Below are 25,366 nucleotides of genomic sequence, written 5' to 3'. Positions count from 1 at the left end.
TACTTTTTGACATTTCGGTTCTTTTTGTTTGCAGCATCATGAAGAATATGATAATTAAGGTAAAAAATACACTCGCAAACAAATTCTACAACACTGGATCGACCAAGGATGATAGCAATCCTACAAGGATCTCTACCTTATGTATTCCTTTAAAAAAATAATGGTTTTTGTCAACTTTCTTATCAACAGATGCCAAGTTTTTATCCCTATAGTTTAATCGGCAATTCAACCCCCCCTGATGATGCCGGTTCATTGCATTCTGCATCCTCTTTCTACTGATCGGAGATATATCAACCCGCGCCTTATTCTCTGCAACATAAAGTTTCAACAATCAAACCAAATGGACTCGTGAAACTATGGGATTTGTCGAGCAAATCTTAGACTAGATTGTATTCAAGTACCTCTCCAGTATCCTGAAGCCGAAGCAGTTCCAATCTTTCTGAAGGTCTCCTATCTGTCAATGTAGCAAGCTGAGGCCAAAAGAACTCATTGAGCAACAATTCAACACTAGTGAATGAATACATGGCTATAGATAGTTGTGTGTTTTGTTGATAAACAACATTACCCAGAAACTGAAGCGCTCAGGATCTTGAGGCGTTGGGATCATAGATTCAACATTTAGAAGTATTTCAAGTCGTCTTCTGTCTGCAAAAACAAAGACAAAGGGTAAGACTAGATCTTGTCTGAAAATATAAGACAAGTGGCACAACTATCAATCAGTTAATATCATAAAAGAGTAAAAGACAATTGCAACGCAAGTATCTGATACTATGCTAAAAAAAAAATCATAAAAAGACAATGGTTGATTCACAGATAGTTTTTAGACGGTTTGAAGACTATGACAGTATCAACAGACCATTGTTTCTATTGATTTTGAGCATGATCATGGCCAGGAAAGACATTAATAGCCAGATATTTGAAAGAAACAGTACTCTAATGAATTGTTTCAGTTGTTATATCTAGGCTGGAAATATCAGAACTCATGAATTCAATTCCGTTTCTCAGCTAATGTATTACCTCCTTGTCTAGCTGCTTCCTTTGCTCTATCTAGCCATGACCGAGCAAATGATGCTGCATTGGTCGTCAGTTCCCGCAGCTTTGAAAAGTCATAAAGAAAGGTGAGAAGAGAAAGGAAATAAACTCACAATAGAAAAAAGTAGAGAAAAATCATACAGCTGCTTTATCTTCCTCGCTTTGTGGTGGGGTATCTGTCACCCATTCAACCTCTGCAACACGATACCTGGAAAAGCAAAAAGCGTGATAAGAGGTTCAGCGTTTTTGTGTCTAAATATGCTGCTAAGAGGTGATGTATATAACAAATTTAGACATGTATTACAAAAAGACTAAATATTTGATCGCACACATGTTGAAAAATATAATTTGGGAACATGTATATCACATCCCAATAATATCAAGCGATCAGAGTGACAAGGCTTACCCATCTTGATCCCAAGCTTTTACAATGCGGCACCTTCTATGGCTTTCCAGCTGCAGAAATCATATATTAAGTAAATTATTTGACAAGTTACATATGAAATAACACCACAAGATAAGTATAAACATAATAAACTGCAAACTACTTTTATCAACAGTTTAGGTTTCCATCAAATACCAAATACCCCAAAAATTGATTTCTATAGCTTGACTATGTCACGGCATCAGAGATTTCGTCTAATAGATCCAAGTAATATGGATTTAAGAAATAATGAAAATGATACTCACCTCCAGGACAAAACGTCCATCCGGGAGTGGATCACACCTGTGTAGTTCCAAAACATTAGCAGACTTTGAGTGAGTTATTGTAATTTAAAATCATCAACTAGAGGACATCAAATATCATCAGAAAGAAACAAGAAACAGACTCTGTGATTTCAACTTCGCAAGCAACATCCACTGGGGAACCTGTCGCAGAATCAAGAGCTACCTATGAACATCGGAATGGGGAAACCTTAGTAGTTAGTCATCTTTTACGAATGTATAATGAAGAAAAAGAAGAAAAAGGGCACTACACCCACCATTCCCATCCGATGATTTCCTTCCATTATTCTTCTCACCTGTTTCAGTCAACACATATTAATCAATGTACTGAGTACAAACAGTACTACTGCTGCGGAATAAAGTGGCCATAAAGGTTTCAATCTATTAAGGCTAGAGGCCACTTTCTCTTTTCCTCAATTCACTTTCTTGTGGTTATTTCCTAAAATGAGTGTCCGTGTCTTTATGAAGACTTTTAAAACAACGTGTACAGTCTAAGATCATTTCAGATTTTTGTGATATCGAGCTAAACTTTTTTTACACTAAACGAGTTCCAATCGCCGCAAATAGTAGGCTACTTAAGTTCGTAAAAAAAAAAACTGAAAGAACTCACCATTAGTCGATATCGTGGTTCAAATATGTGAAGAGACAACTTCTGACAGGGGATGATCACATCCATGACGAAAAGGGGCATACTTTCATTGCCCAAGTGGACCAGAGTGTCTTGCTCTGATTTCCTTTCAGCATACTCCTCTGGAAAGTTTTTTTGTATGATGTTATTCAGCGTCACACTGCCAACACAAAGTTGTTTCAGTAGAAGATTAAAACACAGGCTACAGGCACATATTTAGTATGGCATGTCGCTATAAGGTCAATAGAGAAAGTTAAAAAAAAAAAAAATACCTGACAGCACATGTTCTTGGAGTCATAAAAATGACAGTTCGACATAGTGGACATTTGTTGCCTATAATCCACAAAGAGTTAATAAGCAACACACTAGTAAAAGAAGATTTTTTCAGGAATTAAAAAACAATCAACCATAAAAACCCACCACGATCCATTGACTGAAAGAGGCATGATCGGCAGAACGTATGCCCACATGGAGTTGTAGCAGGTTCATACAGCAATTTCAGGCAAACAGTGCAATCGAAATCATCAGAACGCTCAGCCTTTTCATGGGTTTTACTCATCGAAGTAGGCATCACTTTCTCCAATTCCTGAAGATTGGATCGGAGAGGATCGCTTCATGCGATCAGAAAGAAACCCCAAACTTAAAAACGACACATTTAGTTACGTATCAATAAAGAAAAAAAGGAACAGAACACATAGATGTACCTAAAGGGATCAATCTGTAGACCTGAGAGGATAGTATCACGAGCTGCCTCATATCTTTCTAGCTGCAGAAAATAAAAAAAATTGACACATGTGACACAAAGTATACCGAGAAACTCTTGATAGTAGTACCTTGACTTAAGAACAAAATAAATTTAAAGACAGAAGAATAACTAAGCACATACCAACATGAGGGCACAAGCCTTGATAGTATATGACTTCACTGAACTGCTCTGAAGATTCATTAGCTTATCAGCATCCTTTAGAGCAAGCTGCAGGAAATATCAAGTTTTCCAGTCAGGGTTGATGAATTTTGCAACTGGTAGTAACAATCTAGCAAGTAGAATACATACTTCCCCAAGCATCGACATATCAAAACCATTCAGAGGTCTATATTCAGAAACTGATGCAGATCTCTGCTTCAGGTATTGGCCAAATCTACAAAGTAAAATGGATGGGAGATGGAGACAGATTAGAATATGTCAACACGGTGTATTATCCATAAACTGAGTAAAAAGGCAAAACTAGATACACGATCCCATTGTAATCTTTGATCAAAACAACATGACCACTCCATCGGAAGTAAAAAAGAGAGCATCGGTTTTGCGAAACCTTACCTTATATAAGCAGCACTTCTGTTGCCAAGAACAATAGGGTCAAGAGGTTTAATAGTACTGGCTTTTGAATAGCTGCTAATTGCCTGTAGGAAAAATAAAAACCATGTTATCGGCAAGAACAACAGATGTGTGTGTCTCATTTGGGTTCCAGTATCAAAACTTTAAGCTACCACGAATCTGCGGAATATTCAACTTGAAAACAGGTTGATAAGTGCTACTATCATATTATCATGTTCACCAAGAAGCCACTCAACAAAGTAAACCGCACAAAGAAGCTACAAGATAATCAACATCATGCCTTAATTTGTATCATCATGCTTTGTGTTGTGGAACCTATTGACTCTTCTCTCGCAAGAACCTATTTCTCACTACTGTTTTCATCTCAGGCGATCCCTAAAGAAAGTAAAAAAAGAGGCCAAGAAAGATGAAAAGGGGTCTGACCTCTTCAAAGCGAGACTCTTTGAAAGCTTGGTTACCCTTCTCCACAAGTTGAAAAACCTGATTGTGTATCTCTATAGGTAACGAATTGTCTGCTTCACTGACCTAGAAAAATCAAGGAAAGAATGAAACTTTTTAGATAACTAATAACATGGATGATCTTTAAGGAAACAAGAACCCTAACGAAAATCTCAACCAAAACAATCGGAGACTAGAACATGCATTGCAATCCGAGAGGACTCACCAGACCGTAATTTTCGACATCATCCAAACCAAACAAAGTGAATGCCGGAAGAGAGTCTTCGTTCGACATCTGCGGAGTGATCGATCAATACAAGAAACTGACCCAAAGAAAAATTGAAACTTTGGGGAAGAAATTTATGTTAACAAGGAAAGAGATTGAAGCGAAGAAGCAACAGCCCAAGAGAGAGAGAGAGAGAGAGAGAGAGAGAGAGAGAGAGAGGAGATTACTGTATCGTGTTCTGTTCTGGGGCCTTCGTTTGCAACCACGGATTAGAATCCTCTACGTGGTTGGTCTCTCTCCAAGCTTCACGTAATTTTTTTCCCTTGCTTCAATCTCTCTCTCTCCCTCTCTCAGTAAAGGTGAATCCTTTTTGTTTATCAATCCTCTTCCTGATTCTTTTGGGTCGGAACTCACAAATTGAGCTCATTTAGAATTCTTTACTTAATTTATTTATATCTTTTTACTCGAAACCAATTATAATTTTTTATAATCAAGTAAAATAATCTTGATTAAAATGTATTATTTTAATACTGTATATACAGAAATATAATATTCTTCTTAAATTTTGTTTAGATGAATATGATGAAGTTGAAATCAATTAATAAATCAAGTGAGATCATAAAGCATTGGATTGTCCTTGACTATCATAAACACAAAATGTAGAATGAAAATTGTTTAAAGAGTGAAATAAAAACAAATAAATAAACTTGGAGAATGTTTGACTAAACTAATCTTTACAAACTCGTTCAGCTCCAAGTTCAATGCTGGACTAATCAATCATCTTTACCAATCCAAAATCTTCACTAACTAAAAAACCAGTACTGCTAAAAACTATGAGAATTACTTACTTCTCGAACAAGACACTCCTTATCAATGTGATTCCATGGGCTTATAGGCCCGTTACAAAAGGCCTCATCATAAAGTGAATCTCTTGAGTATTTTGATACTCAATCACTTGTTATGTTTTTATACTAGAATCGTTGATTGATGGTTACTGTTTAACTGGAAACAGAAAAGAAAAATCCAACAGCTACGATGGGATTGGATGATCCACCGCTCGATGTGGTGCAAACCAATCCCATGGCCGCAAACCAGTTGGATGGTACGAAGCCAGATAACGTTAAATGCCGCACGCTTACTGACTACTACACTCCTACGATGTCTTCGTAAAGCTATAGTATGATGCAATCATGAATACATAACACTTGGATTTAACATCCACTACACGGCGAGATTATATTTTAAAATTTTTAAATATTTAAAATACGTATATTATATTTGTTTGTTATTTGGCTGTTGTTTTATTAATTTTTAAATTATATACCTATAACTATATATTGAATTTATGGGACAATTCTAATATTTATATATGATTTTAAATAAAATGGTTAAGTTTTTTTTTTGTTTTTTAATATAAATGTTACTATGTTATCTAAGTTTTGACCCGCGGTACACCGCTTGATTGTGTTTTTTATGTAGAATAATATAGTGATATGTGAGAAGTAATAGTTATTTTATGTGTTTAATGTATATAAAAATTAAATATTTTTATTTTTAATTTATCAATTTAAATTCATTGTTATAAAATTAAACAGATCATGTTACTATGCAATGCATATATATATATATAGATATATGTATATATATATATATGGTGTTTAAAAGAGAATAACAATTAATTTAGCCGAGATAATTTAGAGAAACTATATTATCATCTTCAATAAATGTAGAAAATATTAAATGTTAAAAATATTAAATGGAAACTATAAATTAAGCCGAGATAATTTAGGAAACTAACAGATTTTTTCTCTAATAATCTATTAAAATAGGTTTGAAGATTTTTATGAGATTAAAAATTTAATATGTAGAGTTGTTTGTGGAAAAATCGAAATGTATAGATGTTGTCCAGCTATTTATGGCAATAAACGTATCAAATTAGATAGATTTAAATAGTTTCATTAATTGAGTTTCTACGAAATGTTATTTTAGGAAAATTGTTAGGGGTTAATGTTGTAAATAAAACATATTAAATAAGCAAAACTTGAAGAGCATAAACCAAAATGTACTTCAAAAATAATAATATTGATTATTTTTCTTTGTCAATAACATTAAATGCTTTTCTTGTGTAGATGAAAAAAATGTCTTCAAAGAAAATATTTATTTTTGGAGCTACCTAACCTTTGCTCATATAATTATAGTTTCCTTTTTTATCTCAATAAATATAGTTTACTACAAAAAAAAAAAAAATGTAGTTTACTACATTCTTCAGTTGTACTTTGTATGGAAAAAAAAATAACATAAATATCAATCTATATATATAGTTGGGTAGTTCTTTTCCTATTTTCCAAGTCATATGTATTTAGGAGTAGAGAGAGACTGTAATAACTAAAACACAAATAAGTTAATAACTGACTAATAAGACATCATTGTTCTGCAGGATCTAAGCAAAAAAAAAAAAGGCCTTTCTTTTTCACTGTCTTCAATGCAGTGACTCTCTTTTTCTCTCTCTCTAACTCACACCTCTTGTTACCTTCAAAACCTTCTCAAATCTCCTCCATTATTTTTCCTTCTTTCTTCTCTCTCTCCCTGCAACAAGCTACATCCAAAAGTGCTTGGGTTCTGTTGCAGCGACCATGGCTGTTGTTGTTCTTGCGGTGATTTTGTTGGCCATGGCTGGTCACTCAAGTATGAATATCTTCTCTGCTCAAACCCTGCAAAGTTTTATTAAAATAACCTTTCTCTGTCTCATATAGATCCTCTTCTTTTCTTTTTGATGGGAAAAAAATAAAAGATTCTTCTTTTTTTGTCATTTTCTTTCGAAAAAATACCTTCTTTCTCCCACTCTGTTTTAGAACAGAACAGTCACAAATTTCTTAGCTTTCATAGTCTTTTAATGAATTTGTCTACACCAAAAGGGCCATTTTTTCGCTTTTACCCATACTTTCTTTTCATAAAAAGGTGTTTCCTTTTTGAATGTGGAGGAGATCAACAATCTTGAATTACACATTTAGGTTTCATTTCACACACAATAAGTGAACGAGAGTTGCAAAAAATGGTCATGAAAGTCTTATGTGTGTTGTTAATGTATAGGTGGAACATGGTGTGTATGCAAAGAAGGGTTAAGCGAGGCAATGCTGCAGAAGACATTGGACTACGCATGTGGTGCAGGAGCTGATTGTGGACCCATTCACCAGAACGGACCTTGCTTCAATCCTAACACCGTCAAGTCTCATTGCTCTTACGCCGTCAACAGCTTCTTTCAGAAGAAAGGTCAGTCTCAGGGCACTTGTGACTTTGCTGGCACAGCCATCGTCTCAGCCTCTGATCCCAGTGAGTCTCTCCTACCAACCTCTCTGCATTTATTCGTTAGATTCATTTAGTGTACCATCTTTCACATTTAGTAACTTAAGGAGGTAAAGTTAAAAGCAATAGATGAAAGTGAGAAGGATGGTGGGTAGACTATTTAATTCTGAGTTAAATGGAAACCAACTTGAAAGCAAATCAGAGAGGATAGTATATAATCAAAACTAAACTTCACATGTTTCAATAGAGATAAAAGTATCTATTATCATATTATATAGTATCACACCTCAAGATTCTCTACACAGATTTTGAAACTAGATTTTTCTATTAGTAACTGTTGTCTCTTGTACCATGTGGTCTTGTGATATATAGGCTACACTACTTGCCCTTTCCCTGCAAGTGCCAGGTACACACACCTTTCTTTCTTCACCACTAATATGTTTTGTAACAAGAATTGGCTGTTGATGTGGACGATCTTTTGGTTAGGCTTATAGTGATCCAACCTTGAAATTAGCTGATTGCTACAATCTAAGATAGCGTTTTTTGTATGTTTGTTGTTTCTGTGCCATTTAATACACAGTGGAAGTGGGACAACGACTCCAGTGACGACAACACCTTCGACAAGAGTCCCTACAACAACGAATACAAGACCCTACTCAATGACACCATCAACAGGAGGAGGTTTGGGAATACCGTCTGGAACAGGCGGTATTAACCCGGATTACACAGATCCATCCTTTGGATTCAAACTCCAAAACCCAAGATTTGGATTCGTCCTAGTCTTCTTCACACTCTTCTTACTTTTCTACTTGTTTAGCTAACTTAAGTGATATATGTGGGATGATGTGAGTGTGGGTCTCTTTAATTGATGAAATCTTTAAAAGAGAGAGACATTTGAGAGTGTAACTTGTTTTGTTCCAATCTTTGTCTGGTTTATCCAGCTGTTACCCACTTCTTGCCTCCTATAAAAATTGTACATTTTCTTGATTTTATGCAAGGAGACAGATATATTTAAGGTTAGCTTCACCGGAATTGTAATGACGACATTTTACCGGTTAATCAAAATCTTATTTCGCAACAACTTTATTAGTTGCAGAGATTGTCTGAATTGCCCCGCGACGGTTAAACCAACCAAAACGAAATGCAAAGGATAAATATGTCAAATTATACGGTTTAATGTTAAAAACTAAAAAGGGCAAAATTGTCATTTTGGTTCACCAACCAAAATTAACACACTCTTCTCAGTGGCTTTATTTTAATTGATCGGATCATCTGAGCAGCAGCCGAAGACGACCGCCGGCGATTTTCCCGGTTTGTAATATTTCTCATCTGTCCGTCTTCCTCCCGCTACAGATCTCTGATCCAATTCTTACATCGTAAAAAAATCTCTGCTTTCGTTCGCGGTATGATGTTTCTGTTTCTACTTAGCAATTTTGATAGATCACGTTGATTCCTTCTTTTCACAATAGAGTTCTAAAATCTCTATCCATTGCATCGAAACACTACATTTGAGCTCTTTCTTATTTGAATTTGTTGATGAAATCTATATTGGATTCCTTTTTTCTTGTGGTTTGTAGCTCCAAGTTTAATGGAAGGATTAACTACTTCAAGGGTTGTGCCAGTCCAGGTTCCCTGTAGAAAGCTCTCATCACTTTTTGCTAATTTCTCCTGCCTTGAATTAAGGAGATATCCTTGTGGAGGGCGTGTGTCAATCATGAACCAATCCAAATTGCTCCGTCCAGTGACTGCTTCTGTGCAGCCACAGGAGTTGTCAGCTTTGGGTCATGAAGGCAATGTTGTTCCTTCTAATGGTAAACTACTTCTCGTTACTTTAGAATCTCTTCTGTTGTGCCAATTGTTGACCTGAACTGCTGTTAAGAGTTAACTGTCTTTAGCTTTTTGAACCGTTTATAGATTTTGTATGCTTTGAAGCTTAGTTTCTACTGTTGGTTGTTTTGTTTTATGAATTGCTAGAAATTCTTGATCTGTGGGAAAGTGTTGAAGCGGTATGCTTCGATGTGGATAGTACGGTTTGTGTGGATGAAGGTATTGATGAACTTGCAGATTTTTGTGGTGCTGGAAAGGCTGTTGCTGAATGGACTGCCAGGTTTGTGGTCTATCTCAACGCTAATATATGCTAGAGCTCTGATGATTTTTGTCGTCTGCTCTTTTTATCTTAACATATTTGAGTATTGCTTTCTTAGAGCAATGGGTGGATCTGTTCCATTTGAAGAAGCTCTAGCTGCAAGACTTTCTTTGTTCAAGCCTTCTCTTTCTAAAGTTGAGGAATATCTTGAAAAGAGACCCCCAAGGTATGTTGTTATTTTGATTCTTTAGTATGATGCGAGCTTCGTCTCCTTGATTCACTCTGCATAAAAATAGAATTGCTTTTAAGTGTTCCACTGACTCAAGTTCTTGTCTTGAATAGACTTTGACCAAAAGAGAGGTTAACATCTAGCTTGCTTGATTCTCTGCATAAAACATATAAATTTCTTTCTGAAATGTGTTACTATAGTGTGTTTCTTTGTTTTGTGGAGGCTATCCCCTGGCATTGAGGAGTTGGTTAAGAAGCTCAGAGCCAATAATATTGATGTCTATTTGATATCTGGAGGTTTTCGACAGATGATCAATGTACTCTCTCTATCTCTCTCACTTCTTTTCTTCATGTTCTTTACTATGTCCTGTTGCATCAGTTCTTGTGTAGAATACTGCAATCATGGTGATAAGATTTTGAATGAACTTCGTTTCACTGTAGCCTGTAGCATCGATTCTTGGCATCCCTCGGGAGAATATCTTTGCCAACAATCTTCTATTTGGAAACTCCGGCGAGTTTTTGGGATTTGATGAGAACGAACCTACATCAAGAAGTGGGGGAAAAGCCAAGGCAGTTGAACAAATACGAAAGGTTCATCAAACTTTTATTAATTTGCAAGCTCCATATCTCTTGTTGAAATACTACACTTTGTACCAATAAGACTTGGTTCTTTTCAGGTTCGTCTCTACAAGACTATGGCCATGATTGGAGATGGTGCTACCGATCTCGAAGTACGCTTTTATTTAACTGAGAACTTGCAGATAAACAACGAACTCTCAAATGTCTGAATAACTAACTAATTCACTTGCAGGCACGTAAACCTGGTGGCGCCGACTTGTTCATATGCTATGCCGGAGTTCAGCTTCGTGAAGCCGTTGCAACAAAAGCAGACTGGCTTATCTTCAAGTTTGAAACTCTCATAAACTCATTGGACTAAAAGCCTCTCTATAGTGATTATTTTCATTTAGCTAAACTCATACCCATATCTCCAAATTTGTACCTTTTTAAAAAAATTGTGTGAAGCTCCATTGAACCAACAAATGTTTTATTTTGCTAACTTTAGCCGCTTGATCTGTTTGTTCAAACATCATCACAAACATTTTTATATCAAAAGAGTGGTCTTTGTGAAAAGAAAACCAAACCACAGACTAATCAACATCGGTGATAACATTCCTGGCTGCCCAGTTAACGAACAAAGCCAAAGCCACCCCCACCAAATCCACCACGACCAAATCCCCCACGACCGTATCCCCCACGACCACCACCATAACCTCCCCTTCTAGCAAAACCGCCACCGCCACCCCCACCACCACCTCCTGAACCAGCTGGTTTCACTCCAATTATTCGCCCATCAAGTTCCTGTTTTAGCAGGAAACTCTAATTGGTGAATTGACAAAACCAAGCGAAGAAAGAAAGAACGCTCCAGTTGGTTTCTGAAGCAGCAATGCAGTACCAAAACATTTCTCTTTTTGTTAAGGAAAATGAGATAAACAAAGCAATAATCCAAATGGTTTTATTTCGTATTTTGATTCTTTACTAAGAGAGATTCTTATCAAACGAGCGACATGACTAGCATTACAAGCTAGATGAAAAATTTGATAAACTAGTGTACTAGAAACTTTTTTTCATAGAGTCAGAAGATAGTGAGGGTATGGAAATCAAACAAAGCGAGTAAAAGAAATTAGATTCATGACATGATATATAGCAACTAAAAGAAGCTGGAAAATTGGTATCACCTTATAATTCATACATTGCATTGCGTTATTAGCATCCTCAATGGAATCATATGTTACGAAACCAAAGCCCCTAGAAATACCACTTTCACGATCCAAAACTACCACAGCTGCAAATAACAAAGTAAATATTAGTCAGCAGTGAGAAGAAAACCCAATGGAAAAATGATTCAGCAGCAAAAAGGACAGCTACCATCAACGATTTTTCCAAAACTGCCAAAAGCTTCTTTTAAGAGATCTGTATCAGTAGTTGGTGAGAGACCTGAACAGAAGCAGCATATAACAGGATAAGACACATAAGACAATCAAACAGAGAAACTCAAAAAAGGAAAACTCTTTCTCAAGATTAAAGACACAACAGAAGTTTTGGAGTCTCACCTCCAACAAAGAGTTTGGATGGAGTCAAAGAAAGATTGCCCTGTAACAAAGCGTTCGAAGCCTGCAACGCTCTAGGTTGCCTAAATATGTTTCCAGCTTTACTAAACAAACCCATGTAATGCATCTTGGTCAATCTGTAAGCACATTTCCAAGAAGACAATATCAAAATAACAAACTTTGAGAATGTAGATATATTGGTGATCACAAGGTGAAAATACTTATGAATCGATCTGTTTTTGCTGAGATTTTTTTGTTTCCTGGATAGAAAATTTTGTGAGAGCAGTATCTATCAGAGTCGAGTCTAAAGCTTACAACTTTAACTCACTTATCCCATTCCTGATGAACCCATTCATTCAGAAACAGAGAAATGAAAACACATGTACGATTCAAATCAAATCCCTTGAGTTTGGGAAGAGACGCATAGACAAGGGATTGAGGGAAAATAAGGAACCAGAAATTGAAAGATCTAGCAAGGATCAGCTAATGTAACTTTCAGAAAATAAAATCGAAACCGGAATTAACAGAGAAACTCAAAGCTGAAAGCAAATGACTTTACTCTCTGGATGATGATGATAATAATCTCTGGATGCGCTTGCCGGTCGTGACAAAACCCCTCAACGTCTTTCAAGTCGCGCTCACTATGCCAAAAAACCCTGGCTTTATGTACCGATTTTGTCACGAGATAATCTAGTCCGTTGATTAATGTCTTGAATTGATCTGGACCGTTGATTCAGCTGATCGGCGACAAAGTTGTACCTAAAAAAAAATAGCTTCTTTTGTTGAATTGAACCCCTGAGAACGTTTCTTCTCCTTTCATTTTCTCTCTGATTTGATGGGAATGTGAAATGTTCTCTGGGAAGTTTCTCGTGACTTATATCTACTGAGACTTTCCATTAGAGCATATCTTGTGTTCTGTTCCTGTAACATACTGTCAAAATGTATAATAATGTGTTCTGTTCTGTTCTGTTCCATTCCTTTTGAAGTATATCTTGTGTCAAACTTGTCTTTGAGGCTGGTTTCAGTATAACATAATCAAAATGGATCACCAGGCAAAGAAGACGCAGAAAGAAAAAGAGATTATTATAGAGAATGTTTTCATGACTATTTGACTTGTATTATATATACGGCTTTAGAATACAGTTCCAAAAATACGAGATTATGAATCAATATCTACTCATCAGTGGAAAACGTTTTCTGTCTCCTTGAGTTTGCTTGCAGCCGACCAATCTCACCGTGCACGATCTCACTCACCAGATCTTTGAAGAGAAGCCTCTCCAAGTCGAGCACTAAACCCGGGATTACATCATCAAAGTCTGTCCATTTCCCAGATCGGATTGCCATATCTTCATCCAAAATACATTTCAAGAAATCTTCTTCTTCTTCCTCCAACAACAAGAAGTTTTCTGATCTCTTCTTGGCTTGCTTTTGTAGTGTCTCTATCTCTGAACATAGCTCTTTCAAGAGATGTTGCGCACTTAAGACCCTCTTCCTCGCTTTAGCTTGCTTCATCCATGGATCTGTAGTGCTCTCAACATAAGCGAGCTTCTTCACAAGCATTTCATTAACAGCATCAAACACAAGTTTGCGGTTTAACTTTTCATTGCTGCTGTTGCTGCATCCTTTAGTTTGCTCAAGAACAAGGAACAGCTCTGGATTAATTGGGTGGCCTGAAGGGTGCAGTTGAAAAGTTGTTAATCCTGAGCCGAGGTCTCTGAGGAGAAGACCTGAGGCTAAAAGGATCTCAGAAATGTATCTCTGATCTGTACTAGGATCGATGTTCTCGCATAGAGATGCAATGTAATCTTGGCTGGTCTCGTCATGGCTAGAGTTTAGTCTTCTTAGCTTTTGAACCAAATGTTCAACATTCTGAAGCTTCTTTCGGTTCATCTCTGGCGAAAAGCTGGTTGTTGTCTTTGAGAAGCTATAAGCTGGATTCCACTGGTCCTCCTCGTAATGTTCAACACCTGACTCAATAAGGCCATTAACACCTGTTACAATATAAATTTCTAAGTCAGAAACTGAAGGAAATGATTGAAAAAATAAAACAATTTGCATTGTTCCAATAAAGATGTATATTTAGAGGTCTTACTGCCTTCACAAGTTTGGACTTTCATAGGAGATGGTTCGATCTCTCTGTAGATTGTTGCATTGAGAACAGAAACTGGACTGGGATGTTCTGATGATCCATCTTCACTAAAAGTAGGACTGGACATCTGAGAAAACATAACAGAAAATTGTAGAAATTAGCAGCTGAAACTTTTTTAAGTACCAAACAATTTAGCAGTAGCATGGGACACAGCAACTCACATTCTGTATTAAGTTTGAGACTACAGCTTTGGCTGCCTCCATTACGGATGGACTCTTTCCACCATTTTTGATACTCACGGTGGCTTCTGTTTCAGTCCTGGATTTATTGCTCATTTGACTAAGTTGGTCATCATTTTGCTGCAAGCTCCTCTGATCCCTGGGTTTGCTACGCCTACCACCAGGTGAAGTAGTGGATTCCGCAGGTTGTCGGTTTGTTTGTTTTCTTGATTTGCTTGAATCAGATGGAGAGGTTGGTGGCCGAGAACGCTTGTCATGCTCATGCTCATGCTTCATCTGATGCAATTTTGGACTTGTAGATCCTGAATTCTTTGAAGTGCTTTCTCTGGAAACCTGAGAAGACCTCACTTTTCTGCTGCTAGATTTCTTATCAATAGAACTGATACATGATTCAGCTCTTTGGTTTCCATGACTACGATCTTTTGCTGCCTTTCTACTTGTTGAATTTTTTCTACCGTATACAGGTTCTTCTCTGCTGGTCTTATGAATACCTGATAGACTGTGAATGGGAATCAGAGATGATGAAGGAATACCAGATTTCTCAACAAGTCTGGCAGGTTTCATAATCACAATTGGGCCTTTCTTTTTGGATGGCATCACCGGGTTTCGCAGGTCTCCTGAATCATGGTTAGAAGTTGCAGAATCTGCCATTTCATAATCTCTTTGAGCTTCCAAGTTTATGCATTGTGGTTGCTTTCGAGTATCAAAGAGACCTTTCGATTGCATTGCCTCTAATATCTCTTTAAGAGCACTGAGATCTTTTCCAGAATGTTTAAACTCGAGATCTGTCAATCTTCCCTCCATTGACCGTGACAGAGATTTCACAGGCCTGCAGGCTTGCTTTGGCAAAAACCGGTTTCTATCAGTTTGCTTCCATGGAGCCTGTTCAATGGGATATCTCAAACTTGACAAGGGTTTCATAACAAACTCAGAGCTTCTCCATCTTGGAGAAGAAGAAGAAGCAGGGTCCTTCCCTAAGCTTCTTGGTGAGCTAGGAGAAAACCGGAGAGAACGGTTCAGGCTATTTTCCCTCAATGATCTTGAGAACGGATCACTGTTATCATCAAACAGGTTTATTTTGTCTCTGCCCAAAGGAGAACCCGGTAATGTTTCCAAGCCCATTAGCTTTGCAACAACACTAGGAGGCCGTTTCGGGCTACCAGAAACTTTGTTCATGCTAGAGCTTCTGCTTAAACTTTCAAAAAGCTTATTACCTGATTTGAGATCAGTGTGGTCTCTACTGTCCAACGAAAGCTTAGGCAACTCTTTCAGCTTTTTCCCGGATTTCGACTTTCCGCGAGAATCAACATAGTAACGGGATGCGTCTTTCATGTCAGCCTCATTGTAATAATGATGAGATGTTTTTCTAAGTTTGGCTAGAGCTCTGCAGGATTCATTGAAATCTACAGGCGTGGATTGCTTCAAACCATAGGGTCTTGGAGAATCCTCTCTTTTGTTGTGTCTACATACTTCAGAGAGCCCTCTAACTTCTCTATACATAGAATCTCTAACAACATCTCTAAGGTCAAGTCCCATACGTGTACCACTTCCTTGGCTCATTGTTGGATCACTTGCAGGAGATTCTGGAAAAATGACTCGGTCATCCGCGGAAATTTCAGGCTGAACTTCTCTGTTGACCTCAGAAGATAACGGGGAAGATGATGAACACGACGATGAGAAAGATACCTTTGAAGCTTCGGTTGATACCCTTGTTAGTTTCTCGCTCGACCCATTTCCGCTAGTAATGTTTGAGTCTTGAAACTGAAATGCTGATCTTTGGTGACAAATTGCATCAACAGAGTCTAAGTTGATACTATTGACATGTACATTACCTGCAAAAACAACACATAACAACAACAACAAAGATTCAGAATAATATCAAAATCATCTCAAGTCAATGAACCCTAAACATAGCAGCTTCTGCAAATTACAAGAGTCAAAAGCTACCAAGAGAAAGCCACACAAAACCCAAATCAATGTAACAAAAGAGAACAGACATTACACAAACCATAGCAAGTTTTTCTCTACAGCCGAGAAAGCACAAACCTTTTTAGTCCTCACAGAAGAATCAGAGAAGACCTTTTTTAAGTTCATGAAGAAACAGAGCTAAAGAAGATTGAAAAAGACATACTATAAGTTAAGAACTTTGTTAACATATGACCACGTACAAGTCAACCACTACGAGACACGATCTAAAGAGCATTAACCATTGTTTATTACTTAAATGTCAAGAATTATGATTACCTAAAGTAAGACTTTTAGGCCGGCTTGTCAGAACATGGTGACGATCGAAGATTTGGAAAATCCCATTCATACATCCAAATTTCTTGTTCTCATCTGCCAACGTATGCAGAAGCTTCGCAGCCATGGGAATGGTGTGAAGAATCTGGGATTTATCCACCTCAAGCCAGGAAGATTCTCCGGGGCCTGAACTTGCTACTGACAACAACAAAAAGGGCGAAAAATTTGAACTCTTTTCTCTGTAGGTGACAGTGTCTACTCTTTTATTTATGCTTCCAACAAACCTAATTTGGGGAAAAACGTAAGCTTTCGTTATATCTTCATCAATAGCAACCACCACCATTGATTGAACCATAACGAGAATGACGCCACTTTCCATATTTCATATAGTTCCAAAAAGGTTTCATCTTTTTAATTAATTCAGATTCCAATAAAATTTGGCACTGACAATGGCTCAATGTGAACGCCATTGATCTCCAGCTAAATTACAGCTTAACATCCCTATCAACGACAAAAAATTGAAAGTTCGCACTTTTGCTAAATAAATGGTAAATCACTAAATTGTGTAGTGAAAATAAGTTGCATTATTCTCTCTACTCGTAGCAAAAGTTCAAAACTTTTACCACTTTAAAGAGTGTGATTTTCGATATTCTGATTCAGAATCAAAAGTCTAAAGCCTTAGGCTAACAGAAACCTATGGATCTATTGAACCCTATTTCCAACCCCTAGATTCTTAAATCCCACTCAACTCCAAAAAGAACAAGAGAAGCTCATTACAGAACAAAATGTCTTTTTGTCTGAAAACTGGATGCCCTCCAAGAAGGAGATCAATGAATGATGAGAGAAGAATGTGCATTCAAGAATTTCACAAACCTAAGGTAGAGAAAGAAACCGCCAAGCCAATAAGAAGAATCATAAGAAGCCGAAGAGAACAAAGGAATCTCTGCAAAAATGTTTTTTCCTCTGGTTCTGCTCAGAGAACAAAACTAAAAGACAGCCACATAAGAACTATTTTGTTTGTTCCAATTCCTTTCTCACTCTTAAAGACTTAAAAGCCGTTTAGATTATCTTAAGTAATATAGTTTCTTTCTGATGAATAATAATTATAATAAGAAATGAGAGAGATTGTTCATGAGAATTGGAGATACAGACGCTTTGTCATATCACGAATCCATGTGGGAAGTAGGATGTGATTACTTCTTTAGATGTCTCCCTCTGCATGTGACTTCTGTCTTCTTGTTTAGATTTTTCACACAATTATCCAATCTTTTTCTTCCCATTTTTCCAAAATACATTTCCAAGGACAAATAATCAAATAAATGCAAAATACATTTCAAGGACAGTCAAAACTAAATGAAATTCATATTTTCTTCTCTATGTGTATATTATTTCTTCATTGTTTTTACTTAGTTGTTACAGGGAAATTAGAAAATTTTGTTTTAACAGTATTCAAAAGTTACATTATTTAAAAAGGATGACATAATCTAATCACATGCTAATAAACAACGAAATTAGTTGGATATGGAACTACATGCTTTAGTAGTTGGATTGCCAACTAGGACTAGTTTGACTTTTCTTCTACGTTATCTCCATATTTCAAATTCCTACTGATTTGATCTACCCAACTCTCTACAAAGAGTAAACAGGAATCCATCAACCTCTAATCTCTATCCCTACTGTAAATACTGAGCCAGAGAATATGAATTAAATGAGGAACCAAACAATCACAACCTAATACATTCTTCTTGAAAAGATGATTGGGAACTCTTCTTAATCCATCAAAACACAAAAAGACTCGGTAGTGCTTTTAGCAAAACCCGTGAACTAGAGATAAATAATGGATAAAAGAAATGAACCATTTCGGTTTGAACTAAAAACCACAAAATGATCAAGGGTAAAACCTGAGTTTACAAGAATGACTCCAGATTCTAAAATTTCATCTAAGCGAGTTCAATGTGCAAAAAAACTGTGAGGGAGGAAGCATAACATTGCTAGCAAGTTGAATTAAACAAAACAAAAAAAGCCGAGAATTGCAGTGAAGAAGAAAAAGAAAACAAAAGAAACCTAGCTCAGAATTAGCTCCTCAGCATCCTTCAGTCACCACGATAATCTAACTTAGATTCTAAATTAAACCCACCCTATCTCCAGACTAATATACAGGACAATAAAATGATGCTGTTCATGCTGTTGTTCCTCAGTCTATAGCGGGGAATCTCTCATCTGCAAATCAAATGCTCAAAAAGAACAGAGTGAGACCCAACTGTTTCTAGATGCAACGGCTTCTTCTGTTCTTGTGTAGTTTATTGGCTCGATCACAAGGACTTAAAAAAAAACATTAACCCACCTTTGTTTTTGTAGCTATGACTCTCCAGGTCCGGTCTTGATTACTCTATCTTCTATCGTTATCGCATTTCTAGATTCTAAAGATGCTTCATCTGCCTGAGGAACTGATGATGGAGCTGTATCTACAGTTCCCTGCACAAAGATTTTCAGTAATATACAATCAATAAATTTCATAATTGACATTTTAAAAGAAAGAAGTTACTAAAGTCAGGTTCTTAGAAAGGCACCATATCGGGTTGAGTTGCAACTTGGTTCTTGGCATCAAATGAAACAATAGCCATTTCAGTTGCATGTGGTGCCACTGCCAACGTGTTTACAATAACATCCGGAGGGTTGCTGATGTTATCAATACCAGCCTCCAAGCCGTTTGATGGAGAAACTTTGGTTTCCATAGCATCAGCTTGACCCTGGATCAAAGTTCTTGATATCTTTGATCTGTTGTCCTGATCGCCGTTCGACATAGCTGGCCTCTTTCTGTACCACAAAAAATTGATCACAAAACAATGTACCCAACTGAAAACCCCGAAAAGAAGATGATTAATTTAACCACTCACCTACTAAAGCTTTGATCGGTCGCCAGAACGGAGCTATGCTTGTTTGAAAACAAAACACCACGAAGCAGTTTTCCATCAATCATAGTTTCTATAGTGTAACCAACTTGGTAATTCTCAGTTATGCGGGCTTGAAACATCATCTTTCCTTCATTAAATTGGCCCGAGTTCACACCAAAATTCCCTCTTCCTACAATAAAAGTATGCATATACACAAACTAGTGATTTACTGCTACATAAAAATGCTACATTTGTATGTTTCAATCTAATTTTGCCTAAACACACCTTGATGATCCATATTGATTCTGACAAGTGATTGATCGTATAAGGAACTTGCATTACTTTGTTCTTGGCATTTCATCTTCAGTTGCTTCTTTAAAGACAACCTCCCTACATTCTGATCAAATCTAGCATCGTAGCCAAGACCTATTAACGGAAATGAAAATGATTAGAATGAGAAAAGCCCTGTCTGAATGTCCCTAATAATCAAATTTGGCAATTAGTACGTTAAAGAGGTTTGGAGTAACCTGTGTGTAAGTAGAACATGTCATCCAATGCCTCGAGATTCTTATTGCAGCCACCAACAATAACAAGAAAACCAGCTTTGTGAGGATCTAGACAAGCCCCTGCAGAAGAAAACCTAGCAGATGGACCTTCTCCCATGGTGAGGACCTTGGACCATACACACGTCTCTACAGGTACAAACAACAAAGAAAAAAAAAAACAATGTGAATAGGTTTCCTCTCATGAAAATTGATACAATGGCTCATCTTAAAACCTTAAACTGAGCAGATTTGTTTGGGCAAGAAAATAGGGCAGGTCCTTACTTTTGTAGAGAAAAAGGACCAAAGCCAATCTACCTCAGAAGTATTATATATTGCTATTAAATGATGCTTCAGTTACATACCGACATCAAGCACATAGAGGTCATCGTAAAGATTCTGAGCATCCGTAAACCCTCCAAACACAAAAAAGTTCCTCCCAAGTGAAACAGAAACATGACCAGCCCGAGGTGTCAACAACTGCCCTGAAGTATTCAGCTCCTTCCATATGAGTGTATCTGAAAGTCAAAATGGAAATATCATTAAAGAGGAACTTACATAAACGTTTCAGATAGAAGACATACACTCGTAAGGTTAAAAGAACATGGATTTAAGAATGCTTTTTCACCTGTATCAAGGATATGAACATCAGACAGATAGTAGTCATGTCCATCTTCACCACCTATTACAACAATTTTGTTCTTCCACGAGGCGCAAGAGTGGCTATCCCGCGCAGATGGAGGATTCCCCATTGTAACAGCACGTTTCCACACAAAAGTCTCTACAAAAACGTAAAGCCAGTTAACTTTTACTTGTTTATGTTTTAGAATCTATCTAAGATTTCTTATCAACGCATAAGAAATGGTAATATGGAAAAAATTCACATGTCAAATGAAAAAAGCTATGAACAAAACAGTACCTGTATTAAGTACGTAAAGGTCATTATAATAGATTTCGTCATTAATATTAGAAGATTTCCCACAGCCACCAAAGACAAACAGCCTTTTACCAACCAACGTAGCGCTATGACCTTCTCTTGCCTCAGGTCCCTCTCCCCTAACACTCGGGCATCTCCAAGTATGTGAAGCTGCAAACAGAAAAAGGAAACAAACAAACAAATCAAGTGATGATGACTTCTTCAAAACAAAGACAAGTCAAAAACTTGAAATACACAAAGAAAAAGCTTACAAGTATCTAGAATGTGCAAATCGTTAAGAGGTTTTATTCCATCAGTACCACCAAACACAAACAAGTTGTCTCCGACGGTTGTACAGCTGTGACTATCCCTAGGAGGAGGAGGTGTGCCATTGATAATTGGCTGAGTCCATATCTGCTTTGCTGCAACAAAGACCACTAAACACAGTAAGAGCAAGTAAACCATAACTCAAAACCAGACCAATACAAAAAGCTTCCTCAAAAGGGTCAAACTAATATCTTTCAAGTATGATGAGCATAATGAATCAAAAGACAAAGCTTTAAACAGAGAAAATTGGGGCATATCTGATACCACAATCTAACGGATAAAAAACATATCAGAGTGTAATTTCTTATCCAAAAGCAAACATCCAGGATGATGGATGAACAAGAGAAGAGAAAACCCCTAGATGATTGATTGTCCAGAAATAATAGTGACAGAGAAAGAAAAAGAAACGATTGGGGAAAATTAGCAAATCCGAAATGTGGAATCCACCTAAAAATCTGACATTTTTTTGGTAAACAGAGAGAGAGGGCGAGGGGGGGGGGGGGGGAGATGTAGAGAAGAGAACTACTAACCAGCGTCGAAAACATGGACTTGATTGGTTTGGCAATTATCTCTGCCATAGCCACCGAAAACGTAGAGAAAGCTACCTCCTTTAATGGCGTTACAAGTGTGCCCCCACCTCTTACCGGGCCCGGAATAAGACTGACCGAGACCCACTTGTTGCTGTTGTTGTCGGACCCTTTCCCACCTCATATTCTCCGGTGAGAAAGTGCGGGAAAAACAAATGAATATACGGAGGAGGAAGATGAAGAAGAATAATAATCCGAATTCCAAATTTTATTTCTTTGTGGCGAGAAGATTACTACAATTCACAGATTGATAAAGGTTGCTCTTTTTTTTTTGGCTTAGGTTATCGGAAAAAAAAAAAAGAATTAAAAGAGAACACAAAAAAAAAAAACCTGGGCGAAGAGGAAACAAAAAGGAAGAAACTTTTTTTTTTTTTTTGATTAGTGACAAAGCGCGAGCTTCTTTACTTTATGACGTGGCACATATATGACGTGTCGATTTTTTAGTGGTTGTTTATATAAGTCTCTTAAAATAGTGATTTGGTCCCCGAGGTTTAAGGGAAATACGTTACAAAGGATATGTTTTTGGAATCATGTTTTGTAAAAAATAAACCTAAAACAAAAATCTATATTAGATTTTCAATTTCATAATTAAGTTCGTTTTTATTTTGAGATAAATCAATTTGTTAAAATCCACTAATTCATATTTTGGTTAGAATCTTTGGAGTTATTCGGATTTGGTGTATTTTCGTTTATTTTACGTATGTCAAACGATATAATTCAATTTATTTTATTCAACGTTTCTTAAAATACACGTAGCTAATATAGACTTTATAGTATTTATATTAAAAACAGAAATATCATATACCATACTAATCTAATTAAAAATACTGTTTCAAGGTGGATCAGTCTAAAGGGTTAGGTTCAACGGCACAAAAGAGACCAAATTGCTTGGATAAACAGATATGGTAAGCCGAGACCAAATCTTGTGAGAGCCACAATATGGTCTCAACGACTCAAAGTTGCTTAAATCATTTAAAGAAAGATTTCTCTAAAAAATGACCAAAAGTTTTGGTCCAAAACCAAGCAAGGTCAGGTCAAAAGCGGATGCGGCCTTTCCTAATCCCAGCCCAGGCGATGGCTGCAACTGCTGCTCCTCCCAGATGAGCCGAACCTGATATGTTACTGTTTCCCTGCAAAGGTTGTAAATAAAAATATCATCAGATAGTTCCAAACAAGCTTTGAATTTTTGAAAGTTCTTGTTGATTACCTCTGTTATCCTTAAAATGTCTTTTCCTATGAGGAAGATACCCTGAGAGATAAAGAAGAGTGAGTTTTAGTTAAATTAGGAAGAAAGCTTTTAAACTGCTGATATGATTCAGCCAGAGAGCATAAAACTTACAAGCAACATGGCTGGAACTGGAATGATAAATTCTAAGTATAGGGTAGCTGTTGGGTGCAGGAAGATATCAAGCAGCATGATAGCATTCACGGCTCCACTCGCGCCCTATAATACAACAGAAAGAGTTCTTTAAATCATCGTCACTTGCATCAAACAAAATACACAACAATGGCTTTTAATGTCAAATTCATGTAGAAATAGGATCAATGAAAGGGGTTCAAGAGTTAACTTTGTAAGCACTAGCTCAATGATCATAATTTTCAATGTCTGATACCAAAATCAAAGATTGAATGTCACTGCCCTCTTACACAAACATACCAGTCCCGGGGTTCTCGATGGATCCCTCATGAAAGCTCCGTGCCCCTGTCCACCACATATGATTAGTCACCCAATATAAAAAGGAAAAGCTTTCCCACACACAACATCAGAGTTTTCAAATGCAGAACTAACTTATCTGAGGACCTAGCATAATTTGAGATAAAGGAAACTAACTACACTTTTTTTTTATGCTGGTAGCTCTATACCTTGGGCGATGTTGCAGCCAGATAAGCATGGTGAATCAGGTAGAAAACAGAACCACCAAGTGCTCCAGCAAAGTACAGCTTCAAAAGGAACTGGGGACCAAAGTTTGTAGCGATCTAGCAAGAGAAGGGTTCCGAAAAATGAAGATGTAAGCGATTCAAGAAGACAATTCACTATCCCTATCAAAACTTTTCAAAACTAGCAGTGACAGGCTCAATATTGCTTCACGCAACAAATACAAATCATGAGAGAAAAGAAGTGTACACTGGTTCCAAAAAAGTAGAGTCCAATCATGTTTGAGACGATATGTCCAATATCAATATGACTGAATGCTGAAGTGATCAGAGTGTGTAGACGCCCACTGGTGAAATTGTCCAACGATATCTGCCAAAATAATCAATCAACAAAGTCATGTAATCACCAGCATTACATTTTAAGACATCTAGAGCCTAATTCTCCATAAACAAGGATGCATTGAAAACGAAATGTCTATAAAGGTGTAAGCTTTGAGGTCTAACCATGAAATTATGCATCATGAACTGTTGATTGAAAACACGCCACATCAAAAACACACCAGTGTTAGCTAAAACTAATCCAAGAACAACGTCACGATCTGATAATCCCTGAAGCCAATGCTTCCTGTCAAATGTAAGAAAGAAGAATACAAGTGAAACCCCAATTGAATCTCAATAAGGTTGTTAACAAGATTCAGGGGACAATAACATACCAGCCACCGCCACGCCTTTGGAACCCAGAGAACCTCTCGAATTCGAAACCATTTTTGGGAAACCGAGAACCAATGAACCCAACTCTGGAAGATTCCACGAGATTCCCCAATTTCGCAGCTTTGTTCACTAAAGCGCTCGAGAAAAACGCACGAATTTTCTCCGATCGCCATAGCAGAGAAGGGTCAAAGCGGCTCACGGGAGGAGGAGACGAGGGGCTCGAAGGGAGATAGTGTGTTCGAAATTGGCGGCTCTGGCTCGGTTTGTAGAGAGAAGTGAACGTCTGACGATTCGGGTGAGAATGAGTCGTTGGGTTCGTGAGCCATTTGGTGAGACGCGAAGATGAGTCGACGACCACTCTACGGCACAGAATCGCGTTCATTTTCAAAACAAAACAAAACACAAAGGAAAAAAAATAAAAAACTTATGGAATAGTGAATTTTGCACAGTCGACGAGAATCAAAAAAAGGTGAGACCTTTCTCGCTCTTAATAAGAACTAAATGGACTACTGGGTATTGTTCAATAGTCTCTCAGTTTGAATTTTGCTTTTATGCATAACCAAAGTACAGAGCAATTTAGCAGCAGCTTTGACGTTTTTGTGTAAGAACTTTCTTAATGTTTTTGAAAGATGATGTGATAAGTTTCCAGTTTCATCGGTTTTTTGACATGACTCGTCAATAGGTCTTCATTGTACTACTTGCTGTTAAAGCAAAATCATATAGGACAAAACTCGAAATTAGTACTTTTGGAAAGAGAAAGCTAATTCACCGCAAGGATTGAGCAAACAAATGTAGCAACTATGAACAAATATGTCACACAACATTTGTGATATA

General features: G+C 37.1%; 7 protein-coding genes across 18 annotated transcripts; 2 read left to right on the top strand and 5 right to left on the bottom strand.

The window, feature by feature from the left end:
* Positions 1-21: 21 nt before the first annotated feature.
* LOC104775985 (uncharacterized) lies at positions 22-4,825 on the bottom strand. 3 transcript variants are annotated; one of them, XM_010499970.3, is made up of 19 exons: positions 4,614-4,825; positions 4,387-4,455; positions 4,146-4,247; positions 3,705-3,787; positions 3,441-3,525; positions 3,273-3,359; positions 3,091-3,152; positions 2,807-2,997; positions 2,659-2,719; positions 2,369-2,546; positions 2,016-2,054; positions 1,863-1,924; positions 1,723-1,759; positions 1,439-1,488; positions 1,174-1,240; positions 1,018-1,096; positions 566-645; positions 402-470; positions 22-309 (listed from the first exon to the last, which is right to left on the bottom strand). In XM_010499970.3, exons 2-19 carry the CDS (start codon positions 4,453-4,455, stop codon positions 250-252), a joined length of 1,461 nt encoding a protein of 486 aa, XP_010498272.1. In that variant the 5' UTR covers positions 4,614-4,825; the 3' UTR covers positions 22-249. The 3 variants fall into 3 exon arrangements, with proteins under 3 accessions (XP_010498272.1, XP_087356689.1, XP_087356687.1); XM_087500563.1 differs by having other exon boundaries at positions 2,807-2,972; positions 4,614-4,811; XM_087500561.1 differs by having other exon boundaries at positions 2,807-2,972; positions 4,387-4,732.
* A 1,907-nt stretch (positions 4,826-6,732) lies between these two features.
* Positions 6,733-8,640, top strand: LOC104775984 (PLASMODESMATA CALLOSE-BINDING PROTEIN 3-like). Its single transcript, XM_010499969.3, has 4 exons — positions 6,733-7,071; positions 7,477-7,716; positions 8,062-8,095; positions 8,270-8,640. The coding sequence occupies exons 1-4, from the start codon at positions 7,020-7,022 to the stop codon at positions 8,508-8,510; spliced, it is 567 nt and encodes a 188-aa protein (XP_010498271.1). The 5' UTR covers positions 6,733-7,019; the 3' UTR covers positions 8,511-8,640.
* An 85-nt stretch (positions 8,641-8,725) lies between these two features.
* Positions 8,726-11,139, top strand: LOC104775982 (phosphoserine phosphatase, chloroplastic). Of its 2 annotated transcripts, none has more exons than XM_010499966.3 (8): positions 8,726-9,092; positions 9,267-9,500; positions 9,664-9,796; positions 9,894-10,001; positions 10,227-10,320; positions 10,445-10,594; positions 10,681-10,734; positions 10,815-11,139. In XM_010499966.3, exons 2-8 carry the CDS (start codon positions 9,278-9,280, stop codon positions 10,938-10,940), a joined length of 888 nt encoding a protein of 295 aa, XP_010498268.2. In that variant the 5' UTR covers positions 8,726-9,092; positions 9,267-9,277; the 3' UTR covers positions 10,941-11,139. The 2 variants fall into 2 exon arrangements, 1 of the variants encoding a protein (XP_010498268.2); XR_015590592.1 differs by having other exon boundaries at positions 8,901-9,092; positions 10,205-10,320.
* LOC104775983 (small ribosomal subunit protein mS86) lies at positions 11,032-13,061 on the bottom strand. 2 transcript variants are annotated; one of them, XM_010499967.3, is made up of 5 exons: positions 12,671-13,061; positions 12,115-12,248; positions 11,930-11,998; positions 11,740-11,846; positions 11,032-11,362 (listed from the first exon to the last, which is right to left on the bottom strand). In XM_010499967.3, exons 2-5 carry the CDS (start codon positions 12,236-12,238, stop codon positions 11,189-11,191), a joined length of 474 nt encoding a protein of 157 aa, XP_010498269.1. In that variant the 5' UTR covers positions 12,239-12,248; positions 12,671-13,061; the 3' UTR covers positions 11,032-11,188. The 2 variants fall into 2 exon arrangements, with proteins under 2 accessions (XP_010498269.1, XP_087356797.1); XM_087500671.1 differs by having other exon boundaries at positions 12,333-12,745.
* A 118-nt stretch (positions 13,062-13,179) lies between these two features.
* LOC104740560 (protein LONGIFOLIA 1) lies at positions 13,180-18,144 on the bottom strand. 7 transcript variants are annotated; one of them, XM_087500641.1, is made up of 6 exons: positions 17,554-17,910; positions 16,965-17,181; positions 16,684-16,878; positions 14,422-16,271; positions 14,204-14,327; positions 13,180-14,102 (listed from the first exon to the last, which is right to left on the bottom strand). In XM_087500641.1, the coding sequence occupies exons 3-6, from the start codon at positions 16,805-16,807 to the stop codon at positions 13,285-13,287; spliced, it is 2,916 nt and encodes a 971-aa protein (XP_087356767.1). In that variant the 5' UTR covers positions 16,808-16,878; positions 16,965-17,181; positions 17,554-17,910; the 3' UTR covers positions 13,180-13,284. The 7 variants fall into 7 exon arrangements, with proteins under 7 accessions (XP_087356767.1, XP_087356771.1, XP_087356763.1 ...); XM_087500645.1 differs by having other exon boundaries at positions 16,684-16,875; positions 17,554-17,847; XM_087500637.1 differs by lacking the exon at positions 16,965-17,181 and having other exon boundaries at positions 17,554-18,144.
* Positions 18,145-18,544: 400 nt separating this feature from the next.
* Positions 18,545-22,339, bottom strand: LOC104740559 (uncharacterized). 2 transcript variants are annotated; one of them, XM_087500651.1, is made up of 11 exons: positions 21,890-22,339; positions 21,305-21,454; positions 21,036-21,203; positions 20,745-20,897; positions 20,482-20,634; positions 20,102-20,266; positions 19,860-20,000; positions 19,578-19,764; positions 19,251-19,497; positions 19,025-19,155; positions 18,545-18,900 (listed from the first exon to the last, which is right to left on the bottom strand). In XM_087500651.1, exons 1-10 carry the CDS (start codon positions 22,068-22,070, stop codon positions 19,039-19,041), a joined length of 1,662 nt encoding a protein of 553 aa, XP_087356777.1. In that variant the 5' UTR covers positions 22,071-22,339; the 3' UTR covers positions 18,545-18,900; positions 19,025-19,038. The 2 variants fall into 2 exon arrangements, with proteins under 2 accessions (XP_087356777.1, XP_087356779.1); XM_087500653.1 differs by having other exon boundaries at positions 21,624-21,896.
* A 383-nt stretch (positions 22,340-22,722) lies between these two features.
* Positions 22,723-25,304, bottom strand: LOC104775980 (RHOMBOID-like protein 12, mitochondrial). The gene is made up of 8 exons (XM_010499958.3): positions 24,535-25,304; positions 24,326-24,446; positions 24,072-24,191; positions 23,810-23,923; positions 23,604-23,648; positions 23,286-23,390; positions 23,154-23,195; positions 22,723-23,076 (listed from the first exon to the last, which is right to left on the bottom strand). Exons 1-8 carry the CDS (start codon positions 24,912-24,914, stop codon positions 22,981-22,983), a joined length of 1,023 nt encoding a protein of 340 aa, XP_010498260.1. The 5' UTR covers positions 24,915-25,304; the 3' UTR covers positions 22,723-22,980.
* Between the last annotated feature and the right edge of the window lie 62 nt (positions 25,305-25,366).

This window comes from Camelina sativa, chromosome 3 (assembly GCF_030686135.1).
Source record: "Camelina sativa cultivar CO46 ecotype springtype chromosome 3, ASM3068613v1".
Classification (NCBI taxonomy): Eukaryota; Viridiplantae; Streptophyta; class Magnoliopsida; order Brassicales; family Brassicaceae; genus Camelina; species Camelina sativa.
The sequence above is the reverse complement of the archived record's forward strand: the minus strand, read 5'-3'. Positions and strand labels throughout refer to the sequence as shown.